The sequence below is a fragment of the Sapajus apella genome, unplaced genomic scaffold, assembly GCF_009761245.1.
Source record: "Sapajus apella isolate SASKATOON/1434 unplaced genomic scaffold, GSC_monkey_1.0 scaffold35, whole genome shotgun sequence".
NCBI lineage: Eukaryota > Metazoa > Chordata > Mammalia > Primates > Cebidae > Sapajus > Sapajus apella.
The window spans coordinates 18,013,016-18,040,425 of record NW_022436975.1 but is presented as its reverse complement, the minus strand read 5'-3'; the positions used below and the strand labels follow the sequence as shown (position 1 = coordinate 18,040,425).

The window sequence follows — 27,410 nt, the reverse complement described above, 5'->3', positions numbered from 1 at the left end:
GGATCCCATCACGAGGTAGTGAGGACGGCTAGAGCCATCCTCCAGGGAGGAGGGTCAGCAACTGAGCCCCAGGGACCTCATCCTCTACAAATCCTCGAGCTGAGGCAGCTAGCAGAGACTGAGGAAAAGAACCCATGAGGCAGGGTGGGGAGGCGCAGGGAAGCAGGTGCCAGTTGTCCTGGAAGTCAGATGAAGAAAATTCTTTAAGAAGAATCGTGTGATCAGATGCTTGTTAAATGCTCTGGATAGGTCAGTGATATACATCTGAGACTTGCCCTCTAACTATTTGGAGGACTTTGGAACCTTAACAGTATGTTAAATGTTAAATAAAGAACAAAAGCATAATTGTAATGGGAAGAGAGAGAAGGAGAGGATGTAGACTCAGCCAGTAGTTGGTTAATAAGTTTCACTATAAAGGCACAGAGAAATGTGATAGCTAGAATGTGAGGAGGTCAAGAGAGGGGTTTGCTATGTTTTGTCCTCCCGATTGGTAATACAGCAGCATGTTCACTGGTAAGAGCTTTCCAGTAGGGAGAGAAAGAACTGAGTGTAGGCAAGAGAGGGGCAGTTGCTAGGGCCATGTTTTTGAGTGACTGGATATAGTGCCTCATACAGAGTGGGAATCACTTGGGGTAGAAGCCCACACAATTCCCATGTGGCGGCAGGGGGAGGGCTGGGGGGTGGCTTATGGATGCAGGAAGGCTGGTACATTTAAGTAGGAGCTTGTGAGGGACCTCCTCTGCCAGCTTCTGATTTCTCACTGAGATGAAAAGAAAAGTCGTCTACCATATGAGGTTTGGAAGAATGTTTTAGCTACTTGAGAAGTGAAAATGTGAGCTGGTTGGCCAGGAACATGGCCTAGGCCAAGGGCTGCCAAGGGCTGGGCAGCAGAGTCCACTGGTATAGAGAGAAACCAGTCTGCTTTCTCCAGTCACACATGACACGGAGTAGGCAGTTTTGCCAGTTTTTAAGAAGAGGTGAGGGGTTGTGAAAGAGAATAATTAAAATCATGGTGCATGGACTCCAAAGCAGTTGCGAAGGGAGGACTTGAGGCGCTGAGGAGCGAGCACAGGGCCAGGGAGTTGGGAGTCCAGGAGGGGCTGGGCTGATGGGAGGCGGTGTTCAGGGACAAGGACACACAACAGAAGGTGGACCTTCCCTTACTTTCTGTTAGGTTAGAGAAAGCTGAGTGTACCTGTGGCTTTCTTGTAAAACTGGTCTTTGGGGAACATTGAGTTCTAAATTCACTAAAATTATTGTGACTGTGTGTATATCCTGGGGTGGTTTGTTTTCCAAAGAGAGACGCGGTAGACTTTGATGTTCGAGTTGATACTCAAGACCAAGGAATGTACCGGTTTTTAACATCACAACAACTTTTTAAGCTACTGGACTGCTTATTAGAGTCACATAGATTTGCAAAAGCATTTAATTCCAACAACGAACAGAGGACTGCTCTGTGGAAGGCAGGTAAGCTGCGCACACCTCCCATTTCATGTTCACTGTTGATGGATGTGGGACAGGTACATACATGTATTAGAACTCACTGACTGTCTACTGTGGGTCTGTGTAAGTCACTATATGTACACTGACCTTAACAGTAATAAAGTAACCTCACAACCAGGCCCTTCTCTGGACTACAGTAAGCCCAACTACTTGGGTGGATTTTTTCCACCTTGGTCTACTAGTTGACTGATAACTAGTGTTTCATCTTGTTTACCCAACCTGGAGCTTCTTGTTGATTGGCATGATAAAAAGCTGTCCGTAAGGAAATACACATGTGTGAAGGTTGCACACGAAACCTGGCATGTGTATTTGAGTGGCTTCTCTCTTACTGAGAACGGCCAAAGCTCAGAGTGAAGGTGAATGTATTGGGACGTGAGGTATATTTGTTCTAGAACAAGTTAGACATTTTAAACAAAATAAGTGTTATAATCCAAAGTGACATTGTTAATTTTTTAATTTAAGAAATAGAACCAGGTGCAGTGACTCATGCCTGTAGTTCCAGCTACTCGTGTGGCTGAGGCAGGAGGATTGCTTGGGGCCAGAAGTTCAAGACCACCATGGGCAACATAATAAGACCCTGTCTCTACAAAAAATTAAAAATTAGCCGGGCATGGTGTTATGCACCTGTAATCCCAGCTACTCGGGAGGCTGAAATGGGAGGATCACTTGAGCCCAGGAGTTTGAGGCTGCAGTGAGCTATGATCACACCATTCACCTCCAGCCCGGACAACAGAAACCCCGTGTCTTAAAAAAAAAGAAAGAAATATATACAAAACAGTGCTGGGAAGATGAGGGGCAGCAAAATAAGGCACAGAAAAAGAAAGGAGGAGGCTGATACTTACCAGACAAAAAGGTTTGGTGCTTATGTTTGCTTATTTAAAACAGCTATGCCATTCTCTTCCCTTTACAACCTAACTTCTGGAAAGAGTAGTCTGTACTTATTTTTCCACCTTCTACCACCAAGTTGCTGCCACCAATCCAATCCACTGGGCCTATTCCTGCTGTTAGAGCCTCCTTGTGTCCACATACACCAGACCCATCAGACCTCTACAGTTCTCACCTCCTGGAGGCTGCCCCTGTTCATCTGAGAGCCCTGGTGCAGGCAGAGCACATGGCTCCTTCCACAACTTTGTCTATGGGGATTCAAGTGCAGTTTCATTTTTATATCTCATATCCCCAACTTGGAAGGGAATTCTGGACATGGAAATCACTTTGACATTGGCTGCTATGGCTCTGCTTTGTAAGCAGCAGATGCTGATGGCTGAGCACACCATAATGTGCCTCCATATGGGCTGTTGGACCTAAAATGCCTTCCCAAACTAATCCCAGAAACTTCCCCTATCTGCAGGATTCAAAGGCAAATCCAAGCCCAACCTTCTGAAGCAGGAGACCAGTAGCCTGGCGTGTGGGCTGCGCATTCTCTTCCGGATGTACATGGATGAGAGCCGCATTAGTGCCTGGGAGGAGGTCCAGCAGAGGCTTTTGAAGTAAGACTCCTGACTGGTTTCCGTTGCTGACCAGGTGACCATGTGGTGCTGGGCAGGAAAGGGTCACTGGTGGGACCACACCAAGAGCTGAGCCTTTGGGGCCTGGATGTCCCTAATTCCACAGAGCAATTGTAAAAATTAAATTCAGTCTTAGAGATGAATATGCTTTAGTGACATGTAGCCAAGTCATGTCTAACATATAGGACAAAGGAGAAGGTTTTCTATTTAAAAATTTTAAAACTGTCAACTATGATAATCATTTTTAGGCCTTTCTAATGTCGTAAGATAGATAGTGCTTTTACAGAACAATCATTTGTGAAAGTGACAACTCTCCTACCTGCATTTACTTTGGAAAAAAATATTTGGAGTTTAAGTGTTACTTTTTTTACTCTTTTAAGACAACTAATGTGTAAACTCAGGCTAAGAATGAAACATGCCGGCCGGGCGCGGTGGCTCATGCCTTTAATCCTAGCACTTTGGAAGGCCAAGGAGGGCAGATCATGAGGTTAGGAGTTCAAGACCAGACTGGCCAACATGGTAAAACCCTGTCTCTGCTAAAAAATACAAAAATTAGCTGGGCATGGTAGCTCACATCTGTAATCCCAGCTATTTGGGAGGTTGAGGTAGGAGAATTGCTTGAACTGGAACCCAGGAGGCAGAGGTTGCAGTGAGCTGAGATTGTGCCACTGCACTCCAGCCTGGGCTACAGAGCAACACTCCATCTCCAAAAAAAAAAAGAATGAAACATGCCATTTAGAAAGAATACCGTCATCTGCATTGTATTTTCATACCTACTTGAGGAATAGATGTTCTGAGGCCAGTTAAATACATTTTAGAATTTTAAGGGATCACTTAGTCTGTTATCCCATTTAATTGACAAGACTGATTAAGGCCCAGAAAGATATAGGGCCTCACAAGGATCAGGGAAGAGAAGAGCCGCCTCAGATTCCAGCCCACGTCTCTTGAAACTAAGCTTCACATGTGCTACCTGCCATACAGCAGCTTTGAATTCAAAGAAACTTAGAAAATTAGGAAAATGAGGGTTTCCTGATAAGTTACAATGGCTTCTTTTAAACATGCTTGGTTTTTTTCCCAATTTGAAAAGCATGTTTATGTTGACATTCCAGCTAATGTAAACAGATGGGATCTAACATGTTCTTGAATAGTTCATATTCACCACTATGTTCACGATTGCTCTTTCGCAGTGAATGTAGGGACCAGCAGGTATGCAAGTAACATTAAAGGAAACCTTTTCTTTTGCAGTGTCTGCAGTGAAGCGCTAAGTTACTTCCTTACTCTAACATCAGAAAGTCATCGGGAAGCCTGGACTAACTTACTGCTTTTGTTTCTAACTAAAGTTCTAAAGATAAGCGATAATAGGGTAAGTATGAGGCCCTGAATCCGGCCTCACATTTCTAGCCTGATTTGTGTTGGGATGCCAGGTCCCAGAGCCGCTGTGCAGGAGCTCTCAGGGATGAATCAGGCAATACCCAGGCTGCACTGCTGCTTGTGCAGTGCCACCAGTGGCCTTGCTTATCTTCCTCATTCCTCACTTTCCTCTCTCCTTACTCAGCTTTGTTCACTATCAGCGGTTCTCTAGGGGATGCAATAGGCGAGGGATCAGAATCCCTTGGGATACCTTGACAAGTTCCTGGGTTCCTTCAATATTGAAATTCCCATTCTGACCCCAGGCGTCTCCCTTTTTTCCCCATTTTGAAAACTGCTGTCCAGCCACCTCATGGCCTTGGACTCTGCCCTCTACTCAAGACTACATCTGGTTCCTGGGCTTGTACTCTGGGCTGCAGGTGTTCCTTTGTCATATTTAGTGGTTCCAAGTAATCCAGAGTCCCAAGTGAATGGGCGGCATGTAAGAATTTTAAACCAGTAGAAGTAAAGATAAAATGCACACGTGACTACAAATATAAGTGCATATTTAAGGTTTTCAAAAATGTACCTTCTACTCTTAGAAAAAATAGCAACTTAGAGCTCACATATAAGGAAACAGGTTGCTTTGCTGTGACCCTAGAATAGGTTTTAAAACGCCTAGTTGTGTGGCCTGATACTTGAATGGCCAAGGGCTTATTTAAACCCCAAATGGCCTCTGTTACTCCACAGCTGGCTTTTTTCCCCATATGTCTCATTGCTTCCCTGGATCTGGAGGGGCACAGAGGGGTAGGAAAGGAGGCTATAGACTAGAGTTCAGAGATAAAGGAACTACTGCAAAGATATAGCCAAAGTAAAGTAATTGAGCTGTACATGTGAAACTGTAGCTTTGCCTGGAGAACTGTTTAGATTTTATATTGCAGTGTTAGGTAGAATTTTCCCCAAAACTAAAAATTTTATGTAACAAAAGATAAAATTTCAGTAACCTATAGTTTATAAAAACTCAACTCTAGGCCAGGTGCGGTGGCTCATGTCTGTAATCCCAGCACTTTGGGAGGCTGAGGTGGGCAGATCACTTAAGGTGATCTTCAAAACCAGCCTGGCCAACATGGAGAAACCCCGTCTCTACTAAATACACAAAACTAGCTGAGTGTGGTAGTGCATGCCTGTAATCCGAGCTACTCAGCAGACTGAGGCAGGAGAATCGCTTGAACCCAGGAGGCAGAGGTTGCGGTGAGCCGAGATCGTGCCATTGTATTCCAGCCTGGGCAACAAGAGTGAAACTGTCTCAAAAAAGACAAAAACTCTAGTTTGTACTCAGTTGCTTCCTTTTGCTTATTATCCAGGAAAGAGAGTGCTAAATTACTAAAAGTTTGTAAAAGATACACAGGCAAATGTTTTTCAAAACAAGGATATGTAAAGTGAATCGTGTTTGTATGAAGTGAGTTTTTCTAACACTTCTGTCTCCCAGTTCCACAATCCAGAGTCACTGCCTGCTATGAACCTTACTTTCCTGGCTACTGTAATTGAGCCTGAGAGTAGGCAGTTTTAGGCTCTGGAGTTTGCAAGCACTGCTAACAGAGAAATTCATTTTCCCTGCAGTTTAAAGCTCATGCATCATTCTACTACCCTCTCTTATGTGAAATTATGCAATTTGACTTGATTCCTGAACTTCGTGCTGTTCTTAGAAGATTTTTTCTGCGAATTGGAGTAGTTTTTCAGATATCACAACCACCTGAACAGGAACTTGGAATAAACAAGCAATGATGAGAACTCTATTTTTGTTGGCGTTTACATCCCTTCGCTCTTTAAAAGGACGCTGGAGCTGAGGTTTCCTACCTGAAAAATGATTTCTCTGGATTGCAGTGTCTGAGAGTTACTGGTAAAGATGCTTAGAACTCTTACTCAAACTTGCAACACTCCAGTCCCTTTTAGCACTGGTGGATTTTATGTGTTATGTTGGCCTCATGTTGAGCAGAAAGCCTGTCTAAACAGTGTCAGCTCATGCTCACGGATCCCTTCCCTAGGTCCCGAGCCCCACATATTTTTGGCAGGTGTGGAAGTGAAACTTACCCAAAGAACTATAGATGTAACGATTGAACTTCTACAAGAAGTACAACTCAGGAGAGCTGTATTTTGAAGGATAAAATGTTTATAATTGGGGAGTGGGGAGAGAAGAAGAAATTATTGTTCATGGTAAAAGATATTTAGCAACTATGGTATTCTTACTCTGAAGATTTTTGCACACTCAGGCTATCTGAGATACTGGTAATCATCCTGTGAAAAATGTACAGAGATGCAGGTCTGTAATATAAAAATCTTAAACATTATATAGTTCTTCCTGCACTGTTTTCTTTATTTTCTTATTGATTTGCTAAATACCCATAATATTTTGTCAAATGCACTAAACATTTGGGTGGAACTTTGTCTTTTTTATTTTGTGCGGATTTTTAGTTTTGCCCTTCTTGAGAGGTGGTAATTTTGAGGCTTTAACATGCCCAGAAGCTGTTGTGGCCAACACTTCAACAACAGGGGAAAAAAGGTAGAAAATATCCCTACTGACTGTAACTACCTGTAACATATTTCTCTTAGGGCTTTTAAAGATGAGCCGTTAAAATAGAATGATCCTTTATGGACCGAAAAACTTGAATCACTGCAAAATGAATCCAGATTGCTGTCATTTTCTTTTCTTTTGGGTGGTGGGGCTTGATGTAGATTTTACTCTATGTACAGAATTTAACGTTGAATATATTAAAATAACAAATCTGGCATGGTTTGCGGAGGTTAGATTTACTGGAAATGTATTCATACTGTGAATTGTGCTCTGATGGTTAAAAGAAAAGATTGTCAAGCATTCCGTATTAACAGTGGATGTAGAAAATTTTTTCAGATGGATAAAATGTATATGGTACAGATGTAAAGTTTTCTATGTAAAAAATTCTGTACAACTTTCTGTACAATATTGATTCTCATCTGGCATATTCTAATCAGGTTATAGGTCAATAAAGTTTTTGAATTATTTCATCAGTGCAATCAAAACCTGTATAACCCACCCCCATGTTTCATTCCATTTTTTCATAAAAGCCAACAACTATGGAAAAGACATTTTCAGCCAGTAACTACAAATTCAGTAGTAGTCATTTCTGGTATTTTCTTTCCAGCTTCTAGCATTAGATCCTCCCTCACACTGTACTTTATTAACCATAGGATATTCGTTTTTAAAGCAAGTTTTTAAATTTTTATTTATTCATCTTTTAGAGACTGGATCTCACTCTTTTGCCTCGGGCTGGAGTACAGTGGTATGATCACAGCTGACTACAGCCTCCAGCTCCTGGGCTCAACATGACTCTCCTACTCCAACCTCCCCAGTAGTGAGGACTATAGGCATACACCACTCCACTTGCCTAATTTAAAAAAAATTATTTTGTAAAGATGGATCTCACTATATTGCCCATGGTGGTCTCAAACTCTTGACCTGAAGTCATCCTCCCACCTCAGCCTCCCAAAGTGCTGGGATTATAGGCATAAGCCACCATACCCAGCCCAAAAAATCTTGTACTATTTTGCATATTCATAACCCAGGATTAGGCTACACTACTTGAATGCTGAAAAGAGCTCAAGTTCTCTTCAGGGCAGTTTGCAATATTGTGTGTTTGAGGAGTCAGTTGAAGTTGTATGGTACATGGCATTAAATAAAAAATGGAATGTGTCAATATCACCTAACATGGCTGTGTTAAAAAAAAAAAAAAAAAGGATTCAGTCTTTGCTTTCACACCTCTCTGATAATGAACAGTTACTAAACAATGCACTTGTAAGTATACCGTATTTGTCACCCCTAAGAGCTCTGTTCAAGCCCAGCTGGATGCTAGAGCTGGGAGCCACTGTGACCTTGCTGTCTGGGGGTTAAGTGCTCCACACAACCTGGCAGTTGATTTAATGGGGTAGTATCAGGACTCTTCCTAGAAGAGTCAGAGGCTTTTGTCTTACTTTCAGATGACAACAGAACAAATATTTACTAGTAAAGCAAACAATGGTCTGATCAGAACATCAAGTATAGCCAAAACTGAAAATACCAGAAATTTGTGGCAAATTTGTCTGATATTGTCTACCATTAATTATGTCAGAGGAAGTACTGGAGAAGTAGTGCCTGGGGATAGTCTCAGCTCTCATGGTTCTGAAGATTCTAATCCAAGTCAAAACTTCATAATTTGTCTCTTTCCTTTTTTAGAAGTATCACTTACTTACTGAGTGATTAGAAAACTCATATGGACTCACTTATCCAAGGGTCCATGGTGGCGGAACAAGAAGACTGCAGTCCCTCTGTCCTTGACTCCTGGATGTCCCCACCTCTCTTCACTAGAAAACTAGTCTAGAAAGCTCCATAAGAAATAGATGTTAGTAATTAAAATTATTTATTTATATCAAGAGGTATTTATATCATATAAATTAGTAACTTAAGACATATGCCTCCATTGGCACAAAAATAAAAGCAGAAAGATGTAACATGTAACGTATGGCTCACAAGAACACAATTACAGTTCTCATTTCTTCTGTATCAGTAGCTGCAAATGACATGAAAATAGCACATTTGATTGCCATATTACGCAGAAACTGGAATAATCACAGCTACAATAGATGTACCTACTGAATGAATTATTTTGCATGGAGGTAACAGTGGCAAATGTGCATGTAACAAAAGGGAATCTGATTTTACAGGACGACAAGCAGAATCTATTATAATGCATATATATAGTAAATTCATTACCACCCTCATTTATGACAAAATTGTGCAAAAATAATTCTGTACAGTTCTATTATATAAATCAATAATCATGGCCCTTTACTTATGTACACAACATACATCACGGCAAAAATAATTTTATGTACAGATGGAAAAAAGTAATTTTCAGGTGGGGCTAAAAGTAGGATATATTTGTACAGATTTACCATTCCTTTCACCTTAAAAGGCACTGTTGGGTCCAGTACAGGTTTATTTTAACCATGTGCAGTTGACAGGCCCTGCCAAGTGAAAGTGCCTGGTTTTCCAGGAACCTGCTGCTGCTCCTGGTTCAGCTGCTCTGCCATGAAGCGTTTCAGCGTTTCTGAGGTGCCAGGGCGGAGCCAGGGCTCAGTGGCTACAGAGTTTGATCCGTCATCCCCCATGTGTTTCACGATGTCATCAGGGTCAACCAGTGAACTCTCATCATCTACAGGAGGCAAGAAACACGTGACTCAGGTAACACAGGTGGCAGGCAGGAGACAAAAGCGCAGGTTTCCTGTTGTCCAACTCACTGCAACTCTGCATTTCTCCACAATGTCATGTCCTGAACTCTATTGTTTGTTTTGCTCCAACTCACCCCACCCCACCCTATTTTAGAGGGAGAGCAGGCCCATGAGGGGCCAATTTTGTGAAACAAAAAATGATCAACTGAGTAACCTGACTCTATGACACTAACAACCAGAGGGTTTCTGAGTATATCAAAGGCAACTCTTCACCACACACAAAGTCAACTGGAGGAATGGAGGTAATCTTATTTTGTAACTGTTACCTCAAGAGAAGCCTAATGGCTACACACAAAATTTCATTTATTTTTTTTAACTTAGCAAGGTTTGGGGAATACTCTTCAACCTACAACACTGCTATAAGGAAATTAGGTTATTTTGAGAAAACACTAGTTACTTCCATTCTTAAAACACCTAATCTAAGAAGGCCATGTCAGCCCGTGAAAAGGTAGCTCTTAATTTCATTCTTTTAATTGAATTTGATTTTACTCAACTTTTATCTGTATCTTACTGATTATTAGGTATAACAATAGGAAAGTCTGTCTTCCTACCCTGTGATGTCAATTTTTTTTTTTTTTTTTTTTTTTTTTTAATTACATCTCCTGGTCTTTGAAGGATTGGTATGTGCTATCAATGTGATACGCAATCAATCCACATCGTAACAAAAAGCTCCTGTTTGAAAGGACAATGTTAAACAAAAGACAGTTTAGACATTAAAAACCTTGTGAAAGAGATTCTTAAAATGCTATCCTCTCTCAAATATATTCCTGTTAAATACGAACAGTTTGTTCAGGCTAAAAGAAATTGCAAAGAAAATGTCTTTCAGCTGGAAAGGAGACATCCTTTCCTACTGTCTCATCAATTAACCATGTCTGCTTGTGTTTGGTATGGAATTATCACCATCAGAACACACCACACCTTGACTACTAGATTAGTATATGAGTACAGTTTTAAATTAACACAGTATTAAAGATAAAAATCTAACAAATCTTAAGAGATTATTGTAACGTAGATTAACAGACTAAAGAGTATTTCCTAAATAGACTATTCCACTACTTGCTAAAACTAATATTATTACCAATATGAAACTGTCCCATCATCCCAGTAACTAATAGCACTGGTATTAAAAAGGGTTGTATAGGGCCGGGAGGGTGGATCATTAGGTGTCTCATCACCCTGCCTTGTGCTCTATGACTAGCTTTAACCTGGCAAGTCAAAAAAATACACTTATAATGCGGAGACTTGAGGCTCTGTTTGTCCATGGCAGAAAGCCAAGAAAGAAGGTAAAAATGTTCTTTGTAGTACTGCAAACTTAAAGCAGAAGTGTTAAATAACTCAAAGTCTTAAAAGTTAATTTCTAATAATATTTCACTTTAGTAAAAGTGATTATTATATAGCATTTTCTCTTCTGAAAGCAAAGCCTGGATATATTTAATAAGCAAAAACTATTTTATCTGTTTAGACTCCACTCTAAATTAGGTACCCTCTTTGATAGAGAAAATCTGATGCATACGTAATCCTGAGGTCTGGTTTTGCTCAATAGTTACTATGTCTTGAGCCATACAACTCAAAGGACTTCAAAACTCATTCCATCTATTCCTCAGACATTAGTGAAAACCCTGAGTAAGAAAGTTTACAAGTTCATACAGGATTCTGCTACAGGCCATTACGCTTTGGCCATTTACCTGTATTAATAGGTTTATTCTGAAGTTCATTCAGTCTTCGCATTCGTTCCTCATTTCTCATTCTAAGGTGATCAACATTTACACTGGATATAGATTTTAGAGAGAGGCCATCTGGTGGTACATTAGGACGACTGCTATCCTGTAGTTAGAAAATAGAACTTCAGAAAGTCATTAACATGTAATATGTTCACAAATCAGTGAATCAGGGCCTGGCATGGTGGCTCTCGCCTGTAATCCCAGCACTTTGGAGGCCGAGGCAGGCAGATCATCTGAGGTCAGGAGTTCCAGACCAGCCTGGGCAATGTGGTGAAACCCCCATTTCTACTAAAAACACAAAAAAGCCGGGTGTGGTGGCAGCTACTCGGGATGCTGAGAAAGGAGAATCACTTTAACCCGGGAGATGGAGGTTGCAGTGAGCCGAGATCACACCACTGAACTCCAGCCTGGGAGACACAGCAAGATTGCATGTCAAAAAAAAAAAAAAAAATCAGTGAATCAAAACGTCCTCTTGCCCTCAAACGTACATTGTGATGAACAAAATAAAACAAGTGAAAATATATATTGTGGCTCCTATGCTTATCCATGCAAGCTGAAATGACTCAGTCAAGGATAAGGCATAGCATTTGTGATGACAGAAATGCTGCCAGTCTGGATAAAGCTGGGGAATTACAGGACACAAAAGGAAAAAAACTGAAGCAGCAGAGTCTGAGATTCAGTCCAGCTGTAGTCACAACTGTGGTATTAACATAAGAAAAGACATGTAAAATCAATGGAAGATTAAGAAGAAGACAGAAAATCCTCCTTGTTTATGGACCAGGAGTTAACAAAATGCAATGGGAGAAAGAACAGTCTTTCAACAAATACTGCTAGAAAAACTGGATGTCCACATGCAAAAGAATGGACTTGGACTACTGCACCTCACAGACCTACATTAAGAATGGACTGAAGTGTATTATGGACCTACATTAAGAACAAATGGAAGGAAAGCAAGTAAATCTTCATGATCTTGTGCTAGGCAATGGTTTCTTAAGTAAGACACCAAAAGCCTAAGAAAGATTGATAAGTTAGACCTCATCAAAACTGAAAACTTATGTGCTTCAAAGAACACCATCAAGAAAGTCAGAAAGATACAGAATGAGAAAAAAATCTGAAAATCATATATTGATACTAGATTTGTAGCCAGAATGTATAAAAATTTCTTACAACTCAATAAAAAGACAATTCAATTTGAAAATGGGCAAACGGCTGAGCACAGTAGCTCATGCCTGTAATCCCAACACATTGGGAGGCTGAAGTGGGTGGATCACCTGAGGTCAGGAGTGTGAGACCAGCCTGGACAACATGGTGAAACCCCATCTCTACTAAAAATACAAAAATTAGCCAGCCATGGTGGCATGTGCCTGTAATCCCAGCTACTCAGGAGGCTGAGGCAGGAGAATCACGTGAATCCCAATGGGACAGAGGCTGCGGTGTGCCAAGATCACGCCATTGCACTCCAGCCTGGCAACAGAGCAAGACTCCCTCAAAAAAATATGAGTAAAGGATTTGAATAGACATATCTCCTTAAAAAAAAAAAAAAACATACAACTGGCTAATAAGCACATAAAAAGATGTTCAATGTCATTAGAGAAATGCAACTCAAAACCACCATGATACCACTTCACACTCAATAGATGGCTATAATCAAAAAGACAGTGATGGCCAGGATATAGAGTAATTAGAACCTTCATACACTGATGATGGGAAGGTAAAATGGTACAGCCACTTTGGGAAACAGTCTGGTACTTCCTCAAAATGCTAAATCCAAAGTGTCCACATAACCCAACAATTCTCCTAGGTATATATACTCAAGAGTAACAAAAGCATCAAAAAACTTGTACATAAACATTCATAGTATCCGTAATAGCTAAAAAGTGAAAGCAACTCACATATCTATCAATTGTTGAATGAACAAAATGTGGGATAACACAGTGGAAAATGAACAATAAAGAGGCATTAGTACTGGCACATGCAACATGAATGACCTTCAAAAGAAGATAGACAAATCTAGTCACAAATAACCATTGAGCATATGATCTCATTTATATGAAATGTCCAGAAAAGGTACATTTATAGAGACCAAAAGTAGACTGGTGGTTGCCTAAGGCAAAAATAAAGCCATTCCCGCCTGGTAATGTTGTACATATAATAACGCTAGTAACAGCAGCACCTGTTACTTGGTGAGAGCTCTCTGCATACTTGGCTTAGTGCTAAATGCTTCACATATAACAATATCTTCATGTCATGTATCAGGAAATAGACACAGTTTAAGAAATTGCCCAAGCTGCCTACCCAACAAGGTGGTGACATTGTTGGGACATATACTCCAAAGCCTGTACTTTTTACTGGCTATACCATCAAGCTGTGGAGCAGAGTGACGAGAACATGGGTTTGAATCTCAGCCTTCTTGCCCATGTGACTTTGGCAAGTCACTTGACCAAAATGGAAATGGCACCTATATCACAGAATTAGGTTATTATGAGGCTTTTCACTAAATGGCATCAGTTCCTTCTTGTGCCTCTTTGAAATATATTGTGCAAAAGAATAAGAAAGATTGGGATGCAGAGCTATTTACAGCCACCCCAGGAGACAAGAAAATACTATTATTACCCGGAAGAAGGCAAAGCAGCAGAATTCAATAGCTACCCAAGGTCATCCAGTCAACTGAGAGCCTAGATTCTGACCCATGTCTGAATTTCAAGCAAGTGCTTCTTTATTGGGCCACACAGATTTAGCATGGGTCAGAACCCAGGGCTCTCATTCTTCTAAAATGAAAAGGGGGAGAAAAGAAATTTCATACATACAATATCTAGTCCTTTCCATTTGTTCCTCCTGCGCTCCCGTGCAGAAGGCAACTGTGATGGTGGAGGGAGGTTGTCATCTTCAATGGCAGGATATGTCTCGCCGTAAGCACCTAAAAGGTCCCCAAAAGGCAGGAGTCTTAATTCCATTTCGAATCTTACCCAGAGAGAAATCAAGAGCCTGTTTTTTAATCACTAAGACTTTGCTTACAATACCATGAAATACATTCACTGTAAGTGTACATACACAGTTCAGTGATTTTTAGTAAATTTACAGAGTTGTGCAATCATCACTTTTGAGTAGAACACTTCCATCACCTTAAACAGCTCCTTTGTGCCCACTGGCATCACTCCCCACTCCTACCTGCTGGCGCCGGGCAAACACTGCTCAGTTTCAAAAGATTTACCTTACCTAACACTAAACATAAATGGAATTCTACAACTTAATCTCCTGTCTTTTCACTTAGCAATAATGTGTTTGAGATTCATCTATGCTGTGCCATGTTTAAGTAGTTTATAACATTTTACTGCTGAATAATACTCCATTATATGGATATATCACGTTTTGTCTATCCATTTACCAGTAGATGGACATCTGCTAGTTGCTAACAATTATAAGTAACACTGCTATGAACATTCACATTCAGGTTTTTGTGTGGATGTATCTTCTCGTTTCTTTGGGTTACAGAACTAGAAATGAAAATGCTGGGTATTATGGTTAACTCTGTTCAGCATTTTGAGGAACTACCAACCTATTTATATTTTACATTGTAAGAATTCCAGTTTCCCCACATCCCCACCAACACTTGGTACTGTCAGTCTTTTTGCTTATAATCGTTTTAGTTGATTGATAGCTCATTTCACATGGAGACAAAGAGCCTACAACATCTACATTACCTGCCACAACTCCTTTGAAAAAAAAATCATACCTAAAGAAAAGTTAGAATAATACAAATACTTAGAGTCACCGTTAGTTACTTTGCCAATTTCTATATATATTTGGGGGCATGTTATTTTTGCCAAGACACTTTGCTACACCAGCAAGTTGGAGACATGATGGCATTTTGTCTCTACATATTTCAGTGTGTATCTTCTATGAAAAAGGACGGGCTCCTACACTGCTAAAATCTATAACATTCAGAAAATTTAACATTTATACAACACTATCATTGTTTAATGTAGAATTGATAATTAGATTTTCCAGATGTATACTCTATGGGTTTTTAAAAATAGGAGTAACTTTTATTGAATGTGAGGCTTTCTATTATTCTAAAATAAGTTTTGGGTCCTTCCATGCCTTTTTATGGTTTAGCAGCTCATTTTATTTCGGTGCTGGAAATACTGCATTGTCTAGATGTACCACACTATCCATTCACCTACTGAAAGACATCTTGGCAGCTTCTAAGTTTTAGCAATTATGAATAAAGGTGCTGTAAACATCTGTGTGCATGTTTCTTTAGGGAAAAGTTTTCGACTCCTTTAGGCAAATATCAAGGAGTGCTTGCGGAACTGTATGGTAAGAATATGGTTTTTTTTGTGTTTTGTTTTTTGTTTTTTGTTTTTAAAGAAACTGCCATACCCTCTTCCAAAATTGGCTACAATTTTGCATTCCCACCAGCAATGAATGAGAATTCCTATTGCTCCATATCCTTGCCAGCATTTGGGGTGTTTTAAATGTTGGCCATTCTAGCAGGTACGTGGTGGTATCTCATTTTTACAATCCTCTAATGACATATGATGATAGCATTCTTTCATTGGCTTATCTGTATGGTGATGTGAGGTGCAAGTCTTTTAATCAGGTTTTTTTGTTTTCTTGAGTTTTAACAGTTCTTCGTATATTTTGGATAACAGTCCTTTATCAGATATGTCTTTTGCAAATATTTTCTTACAGTCTCTGTCCTGTCTTCTCATTTTCTTAATTAACAGTATCTTTTACACAGCAGAAGGTTTTAATTTTTACAAAGTCTGGCTTATCAATTATTTCTTTCATGAATTGTACCTTTAGTTTGTATCTCAAAGTCATCAACATACCCAAGGTCATCTAGATTTTCTGTTGTTACCTTGTATGTGTTTTACAATTTAGCATTTTGCATTTAGATGTAAGATCCACTTTGAGTTAATTTTTGTGAAGGGTATAAGATCTGTGTCTAGATTTATTTTTTCACATGCAGATATTCTATTGTTCCAGCATTATATGTAGAAAAGACTATCTTTTTTTCCATCATAATACTGCCTTTGCTCCTTTGCGAAAGATCAGCTGACTATATTTTCATGAGTCTTTTTCTTTCTTCTTTTGAGACAAGTTATTTCTCTGTTGCCCAGGCTGGAGTATAGTGAGTGGTGTGATCACAGCTCATTGTAGCCTTGAACTTCCAAGGCTCAAGTAATCCTCCCACCTCAGCCTCCCAAATAGCTAGCGAAGTGTGCATCACCACACCAGTTAATTTTATATACATATATATTTTTTTTGGTGGGTGGGGATAGAGACAAGGTCTTGCTTTGATGCCCAGGCTGGTCTCAAACTCCTGGCCTCAAGTGGCCTCCCAAAGTTCTGGAATTACAGGTGTGAGCCACTGTGCCCAGCCTGCATGCATCTATTTTTGGGCTCTATATTCCATTTAACTGGTCTATTGTTTCACTAATGCCACATTGTCTTGTTTGTTACAACTTTATCACAAGTCTTGAAGTCAGCTACAAGAATCCTCCAACTCTGTTCTCTTTAAACACTGTGTTGGCTATTCTGGATCTTTTGCCTCTCCAAATGAACTTTACAATCAGTTTGTTGCTATCCACATAATAACTTGCTGGGATTTTCATTGGGATTGTACTGAATCTAGGTCAAGTTGAGAAGACCCGACATCTTGACAATATCGAGTCATCCTGTCCATGGTCATGGAATATATCTCCATTTATTTAGTAGTCCTTCAATTTCTCTCATCAGTTTTGTAGTTTTCCTCAGGCAGTTCATAGATAGATAGATAGATCATTGATTGATTTATTGACTCACTGATTGATTTAAACCTCAGTATTTCTTGGGAGAAGTTCTAATCTATCTATCTACCTACATAACTACCAACCAACCAGAATGAGATGCCACTTTACACCTATAACGATTGCTACCATTCAAAAAACAAAGTGGTATTGCATTTTTAATTTCAAATTCCACTTGTACATTGCTGGCATATTGTAAAATGACTGACTTTTATATATTAATCTTGTATCCTGCAATTTTACTATAACTGATTACTAGTTCCAGGAGTTTTTTAGTTGATTCCTTCAGACTTTCTATAGGCAATCGTGTCATCTGTGAACAAAGACAATTCTATTTCTACCTTCCCAATCAGTACACCTTTTATTTCCTTTTCTGCCTTACTGCTAATATTAGCTAGGACTTCCAGTATGATGTTAATCAGCGGCAAGAAAGGATATCCTGATCTTAACAGGAAAGCTTCTAGTTTCTCATCATCATGATGTTAGATGTCGGACTTCTGTAGATGTTCTTTATCAAGTTGCAGAAGTTTGTGTTCTACTCCTAGTTTGCTAAGTTACCATGAATAGGTAGTAGACTTTAGGTTATCAGATTTCTAGGCATAGAGTTGTTCGTGGTATGTTCATGGTATTCTTGGATTATGTTAACTTCCATGGGACCTGTAGTGATATGCGCCCCCCTCCCTTTTTTTGAGAGTCTCACTCTGTCACCCAGGCTAGAGTGCAGTGGCACGATCTCAGCTCATTGCAACCTCCACCTCCCAGGTTCAAGCAATTCTCCTGCCTCAGCTGCTCAGGTAGCTGGGACTTTAGGCACGCACCACCACGCCTGGCTAATTTTTGTATGTTTAGTAGAGACGGGGTTTCGCCATGTTGACCAGGCTGTTCTTGAACTCCTGACCTCAGGCGATCTGCCCACCTTGGCCTCCCAACATGCTGGGATTACAGGTGTGAGCCACTGTACCCAGCCAAATATGCCCTAATTCTGTTATTAGTAATTTGTGTCTTCTCTCTTAATAGTTTGGCTAGAGGCTTACTGATCTTCTCAGAAATAACTCTTGGTTTCATTGATTTTCTCTATTGATTTCCTGTTTTCAATTTCATTGACTTTTGCTCTAATTTTTATTATTTCTCTTCTGCTTACTCTGGATTTAATTATTTTCTCATTTCGTTATGTGGAAGCTTACTGATTTCAGATCTTTCTACTTTCTTCATGTAGGCATTCAAGGCTATAAATCTGAGCATCTTAAAATTTTACCAGTTTCTTACATTTTTACATAGTCTGGCTTATCAATTATTTCTTTCATGAATTGTGACTTTGGTTTTGTATCTAAAAGTCATCACCATAACCAAAGGTGGTCTAGATTTTCTGTTATCTTCTATGAGTTTCAGAGTTTGGCATTTTACATTTAACTGAATGCATACATTAGGAAAGTAGAAAGATAAGCATTATTTCTGCTGCCTCCTACAAATTGAGAAGTTGTATTTTCATTTTCATTAGATCAAAATATTTTAAAATATAAAATTTTCTCTCTGCCCCATGAGTTATTTAGAAATGTGGTATTTAGTTTCCCATGTATTTGGAGATTTTTCCAGCTATCTTTCTGTTACTGATTTCTAGTTTATTTCCATGGTGGTCTGGGGACAGATATTGTGTGATTTATCCTCTTTTACATCTATTAAGGTTTGTTTTCTTGTCCAGGTTGTAATCTGTCCTGGTGAATGTTCCATGTGACCCCAAGAAGAATGTCTGTTCTGCTGTTAATGAAGTTGTCTTTTGATGTCTATTATATCCAGTTCGTTGACAGTGTTGCTGAATTCAACTATGTCCTTACTGATTTTCTGTCTACTGCCTCTCTGCATTTCTGATAGAAAGGTGTTAAAAATCTGCAACCATAATAGTGGATTCATGTATTTCTCCTTCCCATTCTGTCGTGTTCTGACATGTATTTTGACACTGTGATTAGGCATCTAAACATTAAGAGCTAAAACTAAGCTCCTATGTATCAAAGTACACAGCATAATGAAAAGGCAACCTACTATGGAGAAAACATTTGCAAATCATGTAATATCCAGGGGTAATATCCAGAATATATAACAAAGAACTCCCACAACTCCATAACAACAACAAAAAGCCCTGATTTTTAAAATTAGCAAAGGTCTTAAATAGATATTTCTTAAAAAATGATGTACAAATAGTCGATAACCACATGTAAAGATTTTCAACATCACTAATCATTACAGAAATGTAAGTCAAAACCACAATGACATGCCACCTCACATCTATAAGGATTGCTACTATTCAAAAAACAAAGTAACAAGTGTTAACAAGGATGTAGAGAAATCAAAACTTTTGTGGACTGCTGGTAGGAATGTAAAATGGTGCAGCTGCTGTGGAAACTGTGGTGATTCTTCAAATAATTAAAAATAGAATAACCGTATGATCTAGTAAACACCAACTCAGTGTATATCCAAAAGAACTGAAATCAGTGACTCCAACAGATAATTTTACACCTGTTCATAGCAGCATTATTCACAATAGCCAAAAAGTGGAAGCAACTCAATCATCTACTGACAGATGAATGGATAAACAAATCGTGGTACACACATAAAATGGAATATTATTCACAGCATAAAAAAAGAGGAAATCTGGCTGGGTGTGGTAGCTCACATCCATAAGCTCAGCACTTTGGGAGGCTGAGGCAGGAGGCTCACTTAAGCCCAAGAGTTCAAGATCAACCTGGGTAACATGACGAAACCCTGCCTCTACAAAAAATTTAAAAATTGGCCAGGCACAGTGGCTCACACCTGCAATCCCAGCACTTTGGGAGGCTGAGGCGGGTAGATCACAAGGTCAGGAGTTCGAGACAAGCCTGGCCAACAATGATGAAACCCTGTCTCTACTAAAAATACAAAAAAATTAGCCAGGCATAGTGGCCTGTAATCCTAGCTACTTGGGAGGCTGAGGCAGGAGAACTGCTTGAACCCAAGAGATGGAGGTTGCAGTGAGCCGATATTGTGCCACTGCACTCCAGCCTGGGCAACAGAGCGAGACTCCATCTCAAGAAAAAAAAAATTAAAATTAAAAAAAAATAAATATTTAAAAAATTATTCAGGCATGGTAGTGTGTGCTGTAGTCTCAGCCACCTGGGAGTCTGAGGTAGAAGAATCATCCTAGCACAGGGAGGTCAAGGCTGCAGTGAGCCTGATCATACCACTACACTAGAGCCTGAGTGACAACAGAGATCCTGTCTCTAAGGGGGAAAAAAAAATCTGACACATGCTATAACATGGATAAACCTCAAAGACATTATGCTAAGTTAAATAGGCCAGTCATCAAAGGATAAATGCTGTATGATTCCACTTATATGAGGTCCTAGTCAAATTTATGGAGATGGAAAGTAGAATGGTAGGTGCCAGGGGCTGAAGGAAGAGGGCAGTGGGGGATTACTCTTGAATATGAAGAGTTTCTGTTTTCAAGATGAGTTCTGGAGATAGATGACAGTGACGGTTGCACAACAGAAATACTTAATGCCAATCAACTGCACACTTTCAAATGGTCAAAATGGTAAATGTTATGTTTATATGTATTTTACAATTTTAAAAAACTTTTTTAAAAAAGATGCACTGAAACTACCAGCTTTATATTCCTTAGAGCAGTGGTTAACACAGCCATGACTTACGCAGCATTTGCAGTGACCATTGACTGCAAAGACTGCTGTACCTTTGGTCTAGTGTCACGCAATATTCCAACACACCATCTTGAGTGGCCCAGACCATCTTCACTGATAGGAAAGACAGGTCTCATTTCCCTGACAAGCTATCTTCTCATCCCTGTCTCCTGCCATTTTATCTTTCCTTCTCTCCCCAGTGCATCTTCCTTGGAAAGGAAAAACTCATTTAAAAAAAAAAAAAAAAATCAGGTACAGTGGCTCATGCCTGTAATCCCAGCACTTTGGGAGGCTGAAGCAGAAGAATCCCTTGACTCCAGGTGTTTGAGACCAGCCTGGGCAACATAGGGAGACCTCATCTCTACAAAAAATAAAAAAGATAACCAGGTATGGTGGTACATGCTGTAATCCCAGCTACCAGGAAGACTAAGATGAGAGGAGTGCTTGAGACCAGGAATTTGAGGCTATAGTGAGCCATGATTGTGCTGCTGTACTCCAGCCTGGGTGACAGAGCAAGACCCTGTCTCAAAAACAACAACAAAAAGCCCATTAAGACAAATATAAGTTAATTTGGAATCTTATCACATGAAAACCTAAAGTAATTGGCATGATACACAACTAATATGTAGACCAGATCACTCCCTGTTGGCCCTTGGATAGCAGAAACACTCATGATCAGAGTACATATGTGTATATTACTTTAAAAAAATTAAAAATCCCATGGTACCTTTACTTATCTTCTGAAGACTAGTCTTATAACTTTTTTGACTGAAATATTACAATAATTAAGGTACACACACAGATGTAAGATATAATAGACATTCTTTATACACTTTGTCCAGTTTCCCCCAATGGTAACATTTTACAAAACTCAAGTATAATTTCACAACCAGGTTATTGATACTGATAGAATCCACAGATCTTACTCAAATTTATCATCTTACCAATACTTATTTATGTGTTTTTATGTGTGTATTAAGATCTATATTTTCCATTTACATGTGTGCGTCTACCCTCGCAAACAAGATGTTAAACAGTTCCCAAACCACAAAGATCCCTATATATACCTCTCCCTATCCCTCAACCCCTGGCAACCACTAATCTGTTGTCAATTTTGTAATTTCAAAACTGTTACATAAATGGAATCATACAGTGTATGACTTAATGGAATTGTATTTTTTGCTCAGACTATTTCCCTGAAGAACCATCCAAGTTCATGCAAGTTTCAAAAGTTTGTTCCTTTTTATTGCTGAGTTGTATTCCATGGCATGGATGTACCAGAGTTTGTTTAACCATTCATCTACTGAAGGACATCTGGGCTGATTCCAGCATTTGGCATTAGAAATGAGGGTGTTACAAATATTCATGTACAGATTTGTCAACTATTCCTGAGACTTTTAAAGTCCATTTCACTAATTCTGATGTTGAAAACTTTGCAAGGCATATCTGATGGTTATTCATTAAAACAGAAAAAAGAATATTCCTTTCTTTTAACAACTTTGTACAATAAAGAGTATAGTAGCACTGGTTTTGTAAGAATGGAGAAAGATTTAATATTTAAACAATATAGACTTAATAAAACAAAAAATAAATATACTCACCAATAAAAGCACTATCAGATTCCAATAATGAGTTTTTCAAGAAATCACTAGTGTCATTTCTGGGCTAAAAGAAACATGTATCAATTACTATTTTTATTAGTTTTGTGTGGAAAAACAACAAATTTGTACTAATAAGAGGCACAGGTTTCCATATTGTTCTCTCTAAAAGCAGAAGAGGATGGGGAGAGGTAGGACTGACTACACTCCAATGCTCAGAAAATACTGGAAAGCCTTAACACTCAATTCCCACCAAGACAGTGACAGCGATGGAAGACACTCTCTCCAGGCTACAGATTCTACAAGCTAACACATTTATTCCCTAACTCCACTCCCTCCTGCCCCCTTATGGTTGAAGTCAAATAAAAGGATCACATTATGAGTGATGAAAGTATGAGTATGAAGCAAAGACCCCCATTAAACATTAAGCCTTTAAGCCACTGCCAAGATTCATTCATCCTTTCAATAAACGTGTATAGCACACTTACTGTTTCTTCCATGCTAGGAACTGGGGATACAAAAATGAATTAAGAGTTTCTGCTCTGGAGTAGGTCAGTGTCAGGGGAGAGAGGGGTATACCCTCACATAATGACAGCCCTATGTGACAGCAATTGTCATGATGATGCAGCACAGATACAGTGGACCATATAGGTCCAAAAGGACAAAAATAATGCTAAGGTTGGGCTTATTATAATGAGCTACAAAATGAGAGAAAACTTAAATTTACATAGAGAGAATAACAACACTGACACGTCAGAAGGAACCTAAGTCATCCAACTCCACCTCCCTGCACCTTTTTACCACATTTCTGGGCTTTACTAAGACACTCCAGCGAAGAGCTGTTCATTAATTTTTAAGGCAATGAATTATACCGATGCACAGCATTCATTATCAGAAAGTGAGCTTGTCTCTTGCCTAGATTACTGCAATAGCCTGCTGTCCCACTCAGTCTAAATGCACAGCAGTCCATGGATCAAGTAAAAACCTCAAGCAGATCATGTCACTCTTCCACTTGAAGACCTTGGTGGCTTCTCATCACATGCACAAGTGTCAAAGGCAAAGCCCTGGAATGGCCCTCAAGGCCCTGCTGCCTCCCCTTGTCACTCCCTGCCCCATGTGCCCCACTGGCCCTTGCTCATGGCTCTTCCACTGCTCCTTACATGCACCATGCCTCTTCCTGGAATGTTCATCCTCCAGAAGTCCCCCCAACATTTCCTATGGCCACCTCCTGGTGTCCTTATTTAATCGAATGTTCCCTACCCAGTGAGCCCCTATGCCCACTGTATTTCCAACTATAAACCCTCCCACCCAGGGTCCTCCAGCTGCCTTCTCTGCTGTTGCCTTTCCCATAGCACCATATTTTAACAAACTATCGATGTATTTGATTATATTCTGGAAAGTAAGCTGTCAGGGGGAAGGATTTTTGTCCCTTTTGTTTACTCCTATACCCTGGCACCTAGAACAGTTTCTGGTCCATAGGAAATACTCATTTCAGTCTTGCAGAAAAAGTACTACCCTCAGGATATGGGTGAGAGTGATCACTGTTTCCTTCCTTTGCTTATTTTATTTGTAGACCTCAGCACTACTTCCATTACAGACTCCCACTCCCACTACTTCTCATGGTAATGACAGCAAACACATTGTAGTCATCATGGGCCAGGCCCTGCTGTAAGTACTTTTAATATATTATCTCACTTAGTTCTCTCAACAACACTTAAGCTATTTTTATTTATTTAATAAACACTTATATAAAACTTATATGCCAGGCCTGTCTCTAAATATCTTGCAAATACTAATTTACTCCTTATAGCCACCCTCAGAGGTAAGTACTATTATCCTCACTTTACAGATTAAGAAGCTGAAGAATAAAGAGATTAATAATTTGCCCTAAGTCACACAGCTAAAAAGAGACTAACTGGAACAGCCTAGCACTAGAATCTTGTTCTTAGCTATTACAATCTGTTTTCTCTATATATTATACTAACACTTGTTAAGCTATCAACTTCACTGATAAGACTTATGTTCTTTCTTAATATTTCTGAATAATTCAAAATTTGAATTACTTGATCATCATATGCCTATAAATTTTTAATCCCCAAAAAACTAACTTGAAAAATTTTAACTGGTTGCTTACCGTTCTTTGCTTTCGTACTTTAGCACTTGGGATGGCATCTAAGTCAACTACAGTCAATGGAGAACAAAAGCAAATTAAAAGGTCAGAAAATACTTAATACATAAAATTAAATTTTAATATATCTTTTTTGACTAGCTTTCTACTGAAAATTACTTTTCAACTACCACACTTCAGAATATTTTAAAGATATCACTTATTAATAAACATAGCCCGGCATCCATTCTAGCTGCATAAAATTCTCCTATTCACATGAATGAACATAATGAGTAAAATCATTGCAAATTTTAATGCCAAGACACAAAGAAAATGATCAATACAGGATCCTTCACCATCTTCTGTCATATTTCAACAATCTGTAGAAAGCTGTTGCATGCAGTTAAACAGGGGCTCCCCTACATGGAACTGAAATAAGCTCAATTCCAGGCACTTAGTTCTAGAGGCAAAGATCTTGGATAAGGTGTCTCAAAGCCTCTCCAATATGACCAGCCTTCCCATGTGCTCCTTTGAACAGTACCATTTTGCCCTTTTCAGATACTACCTTTGAGAATAAACAGGCTGCCAATGATAACCTGTATTCCTTCTCAGCATTTTATAGACATGTTTTTGACTGTTTATGGCGAGGCCATAGTCTTATGAATTAGTTCATCATAGTGTTTGCTGGAAGCTGGGCAGGGGGAGACTGCTGTGGGAGATAGATACCTTCAGTGCCAAAATGTACCTGTATCCACCTGGGGACTACTTTTGAGCTAATCAGTCTAAGTTGCCAAATCCCACAAGATCAGATCTTCATTTGAGACTAAAGAAAAATGCTACCAAACTGTGTAAAAAGGTTAAAGAATATACTTGCTTCTTTCCTTTCTGCAGACGATACATCTACTGCTTATCCTAGAATTAGGCTTATTCTGTCACAGGGCTATGAGGCTATTATTAAAAATTCTGTACCAGATGAAGGGAAGATGATCCCTATACAAATGTTTATCAATGTCTTGACCTATGATCTGGGCCTAAAGTGCTGTGATGCTATCCTCAGATTCATCACATCAAAGAAGCTTCCACAGATTCTGGAAGCCAGATCAGTCTCCCAAAGTAGGATCTTAAATTTTCATAAAAATAACTGGCAGTAACGTCCCTTCCATTCTTGTTATCTTGATTGTTGTGTTTTCATGACTCACTTTCCATGGTTAACCTCGATGGCCTGAAGGCTGGTGAAATACAGATGGGAAGGCCATGCAGTGCACCTGGCTATCAACAGGGCCCCATCAGTGCTCTCTGAGACAACTAGCCCTGCTCTGCTTCTAGGTGCCTGCCCACCCCAACCCAGTGGGATCCTAGATTTCTTCTTTGCATTCATCACGGTTATACTTCTTCAGCAACTAACTTCTCCAATAGAGTATAACCTCCTCGAGAGCAGCAGCCTATGTCATTCATCACCAAATCCCCTGGATATAGGCCAGTACTTGCGTTCCTAGTAACCACTCACTAAGTATTTTTTAATTGATTGATTATACAAAAACATATTCATAATCCAGTCTGAGGCTTTACAGATATTATGCCACATGAAAACTCGAACACACACCATAGTAGACAAATGCCCGACAGGGCACTGACATGTTTGCCTGACATTCCTTCCTTCGGTTCCTAGTTCCTGATGCAAATGTTACCTGGCCTGGTCAAAGTATTAATCCTCCTGGCTACAGTGAATGGCTGAGCCCCTCTCATGCATGAATACATCACCCCAGTGGAGCCATTCGGAGTTCTCTCATACTTGTTCTTTTCTGGGACTACAAGCCAAACGGGCCCTGTGAACACAGGGCTGCCAGTGAAGAAGGGAGGATGCATGGGACTGAAATCAATAGAAGAGATGCAGAAAGCCTACAGAAAAACAGCATGCTGATACTATTTGACACAGCAATGATTATTTTTTACCTTTGGCACCTTCCTGCATTTTTATTCTGTTCAGCTTCTTCTGCTGCTCTCTTAGCAGGGCCTGCTGCTGAATCTCTAAGGTGTGATAATCTCTTGGAGGATCTGGGTACATAAATTTCAGATCAACTCGTGTCTCTGAATCTGGTACAAAAAATACGTTATATAACGAAGTTAAATGTTGTTTTCAAATGGGATTTTATAAAACTTCACCGTAAGTAACATAACCTAATTTCAAAATCAAGGAACAATATAAATAGTAAAACATCACTAAAGTCAAAGGACAGTAAAACAGCCACAAAACTAAAGAACATGAAATTAACATTCTTTAATAAGTGCCTTTTCACAAACTTATCAACATAAGGAATACCCCACAACAAGCAGTGGATGCTGCATTCTCCACCTCTACCTGTCTTAGCCCCCAGGATGCTACCCAGAACACAAACTACATGCAGGTATATCCAAGTGGATAGTCACATGGCTATGACTAAGACAGCCGTAAGACACTGTAATCACGGCTAATCCCTAAAATCAACTACAAACATGAAAAAAAAGTTACTGACCAATTAATATTCTATTCCTTACAAATATGCAGAAAGCAAGATAAATGTAGACTGGCTGGAACTTGAGGGGGAAATGCCATTTCTGAAGGAATTTACCTCTGTCACAATTTCATGAATATACCCTGCGAGAATTTTTTTTTTTTTTTTTTTGAGACGAAGTCTTATTCTGTCACCCAGGCTGGAATGCAGTGGCAGGATCTCTCAGCTCACTGCAACCTCCACCTCCCAGGTTCAAGTGATTCACACCTGCCTAAGCCTCCCAAGTAGCTGGGACTACAGGCTCCTGCCACCGTGCCCAGGTAATTTTTGTATTTTTAGGAGAGATGGGGTTTCACGATGTTGGCCAGGTTAA

General features: G+C 39.6%; 2 protein-coding genes across 19 annotated transcripts in view; one reads left to right on the top strand and one right to left on the bottom strand.

Moving 5' to 3' along the window:
• Positions 1-7,397, top strand: part of ARFGEF1 (ADP ribosylation factor guanine nucleotide exchange factor 1) — a 151,507-nt gene extending 144,110 nt beyond the window's left edge. The window contains exons 36-39 of one of the 2 annotated variants that reach the window (XM_032296263.1): positions 1,299-1,467; positions 2,852-2,990; positions 4,254-4,371; positions 5,976-7,397. In XM_032296263.1, coding sequence (XP_032152154.1) covers positions 1,299-1,467; positions 2,852-2,990; positions 4,254-4,371; positions 5,976-6,140 — 591 coding nt within the window. In that variant the 3' untranslated portion in view covers positions 6,141-7,397. The remainder of the gene's footprint in view (positions 1-1,298; positions 1,468-2,851; positions 2,991-4,253; positions 4,372-5,975) is intronic. The other variant, XM_032296264.1, reaches the window with a different exon arrangement.
• Positions 6,228-27,410, bottom strand: part of CSPP1 (centrosome and spindle pole associated protein 1) — a 155,078-nt gene continuing 133,895 nt past the window's right edge. For 14 of the 17 annotated variants that reach the window (XM_032296272.1, XM_032296265.1, XM_032296266.1 and 11 more), the window contains 6 exons: positions 26,499-26,639; positions 24,573-24,619; positions 22,442-22,505; positions 14,185-14,294; positions 11,342-11,480; positions 8,111-9,580 (listed from right to left, as the gene is read on the bottom strand). In XM_032296272.1, the coding sequence (XP_032152163.1) occupies positions 9,369-9,580; positions 11,342-11,480; positions 14,185-14,294; positions 22,442-22,505; positions 24,573-24,619; positions 26,499-26,639 (713 nt within the window). In that variant the 3' untranslated portion in view covers positions 8,111-9,368. Of the gene's footprint in view, positions 6,493-8,110; positions 9,581-11,341; positions 11,481-14,184; positions 14,295-20,870; positions 21,050-22,441; positions 22,506-24,572; positions 24,620-26,498; positions 26,640-27,410 lie in introns of those variants that run through there. The other 3 variants (XR_004274474.1, XM_032296278.1, XM_032296279.1) reach the window with 3 other exon arrangements.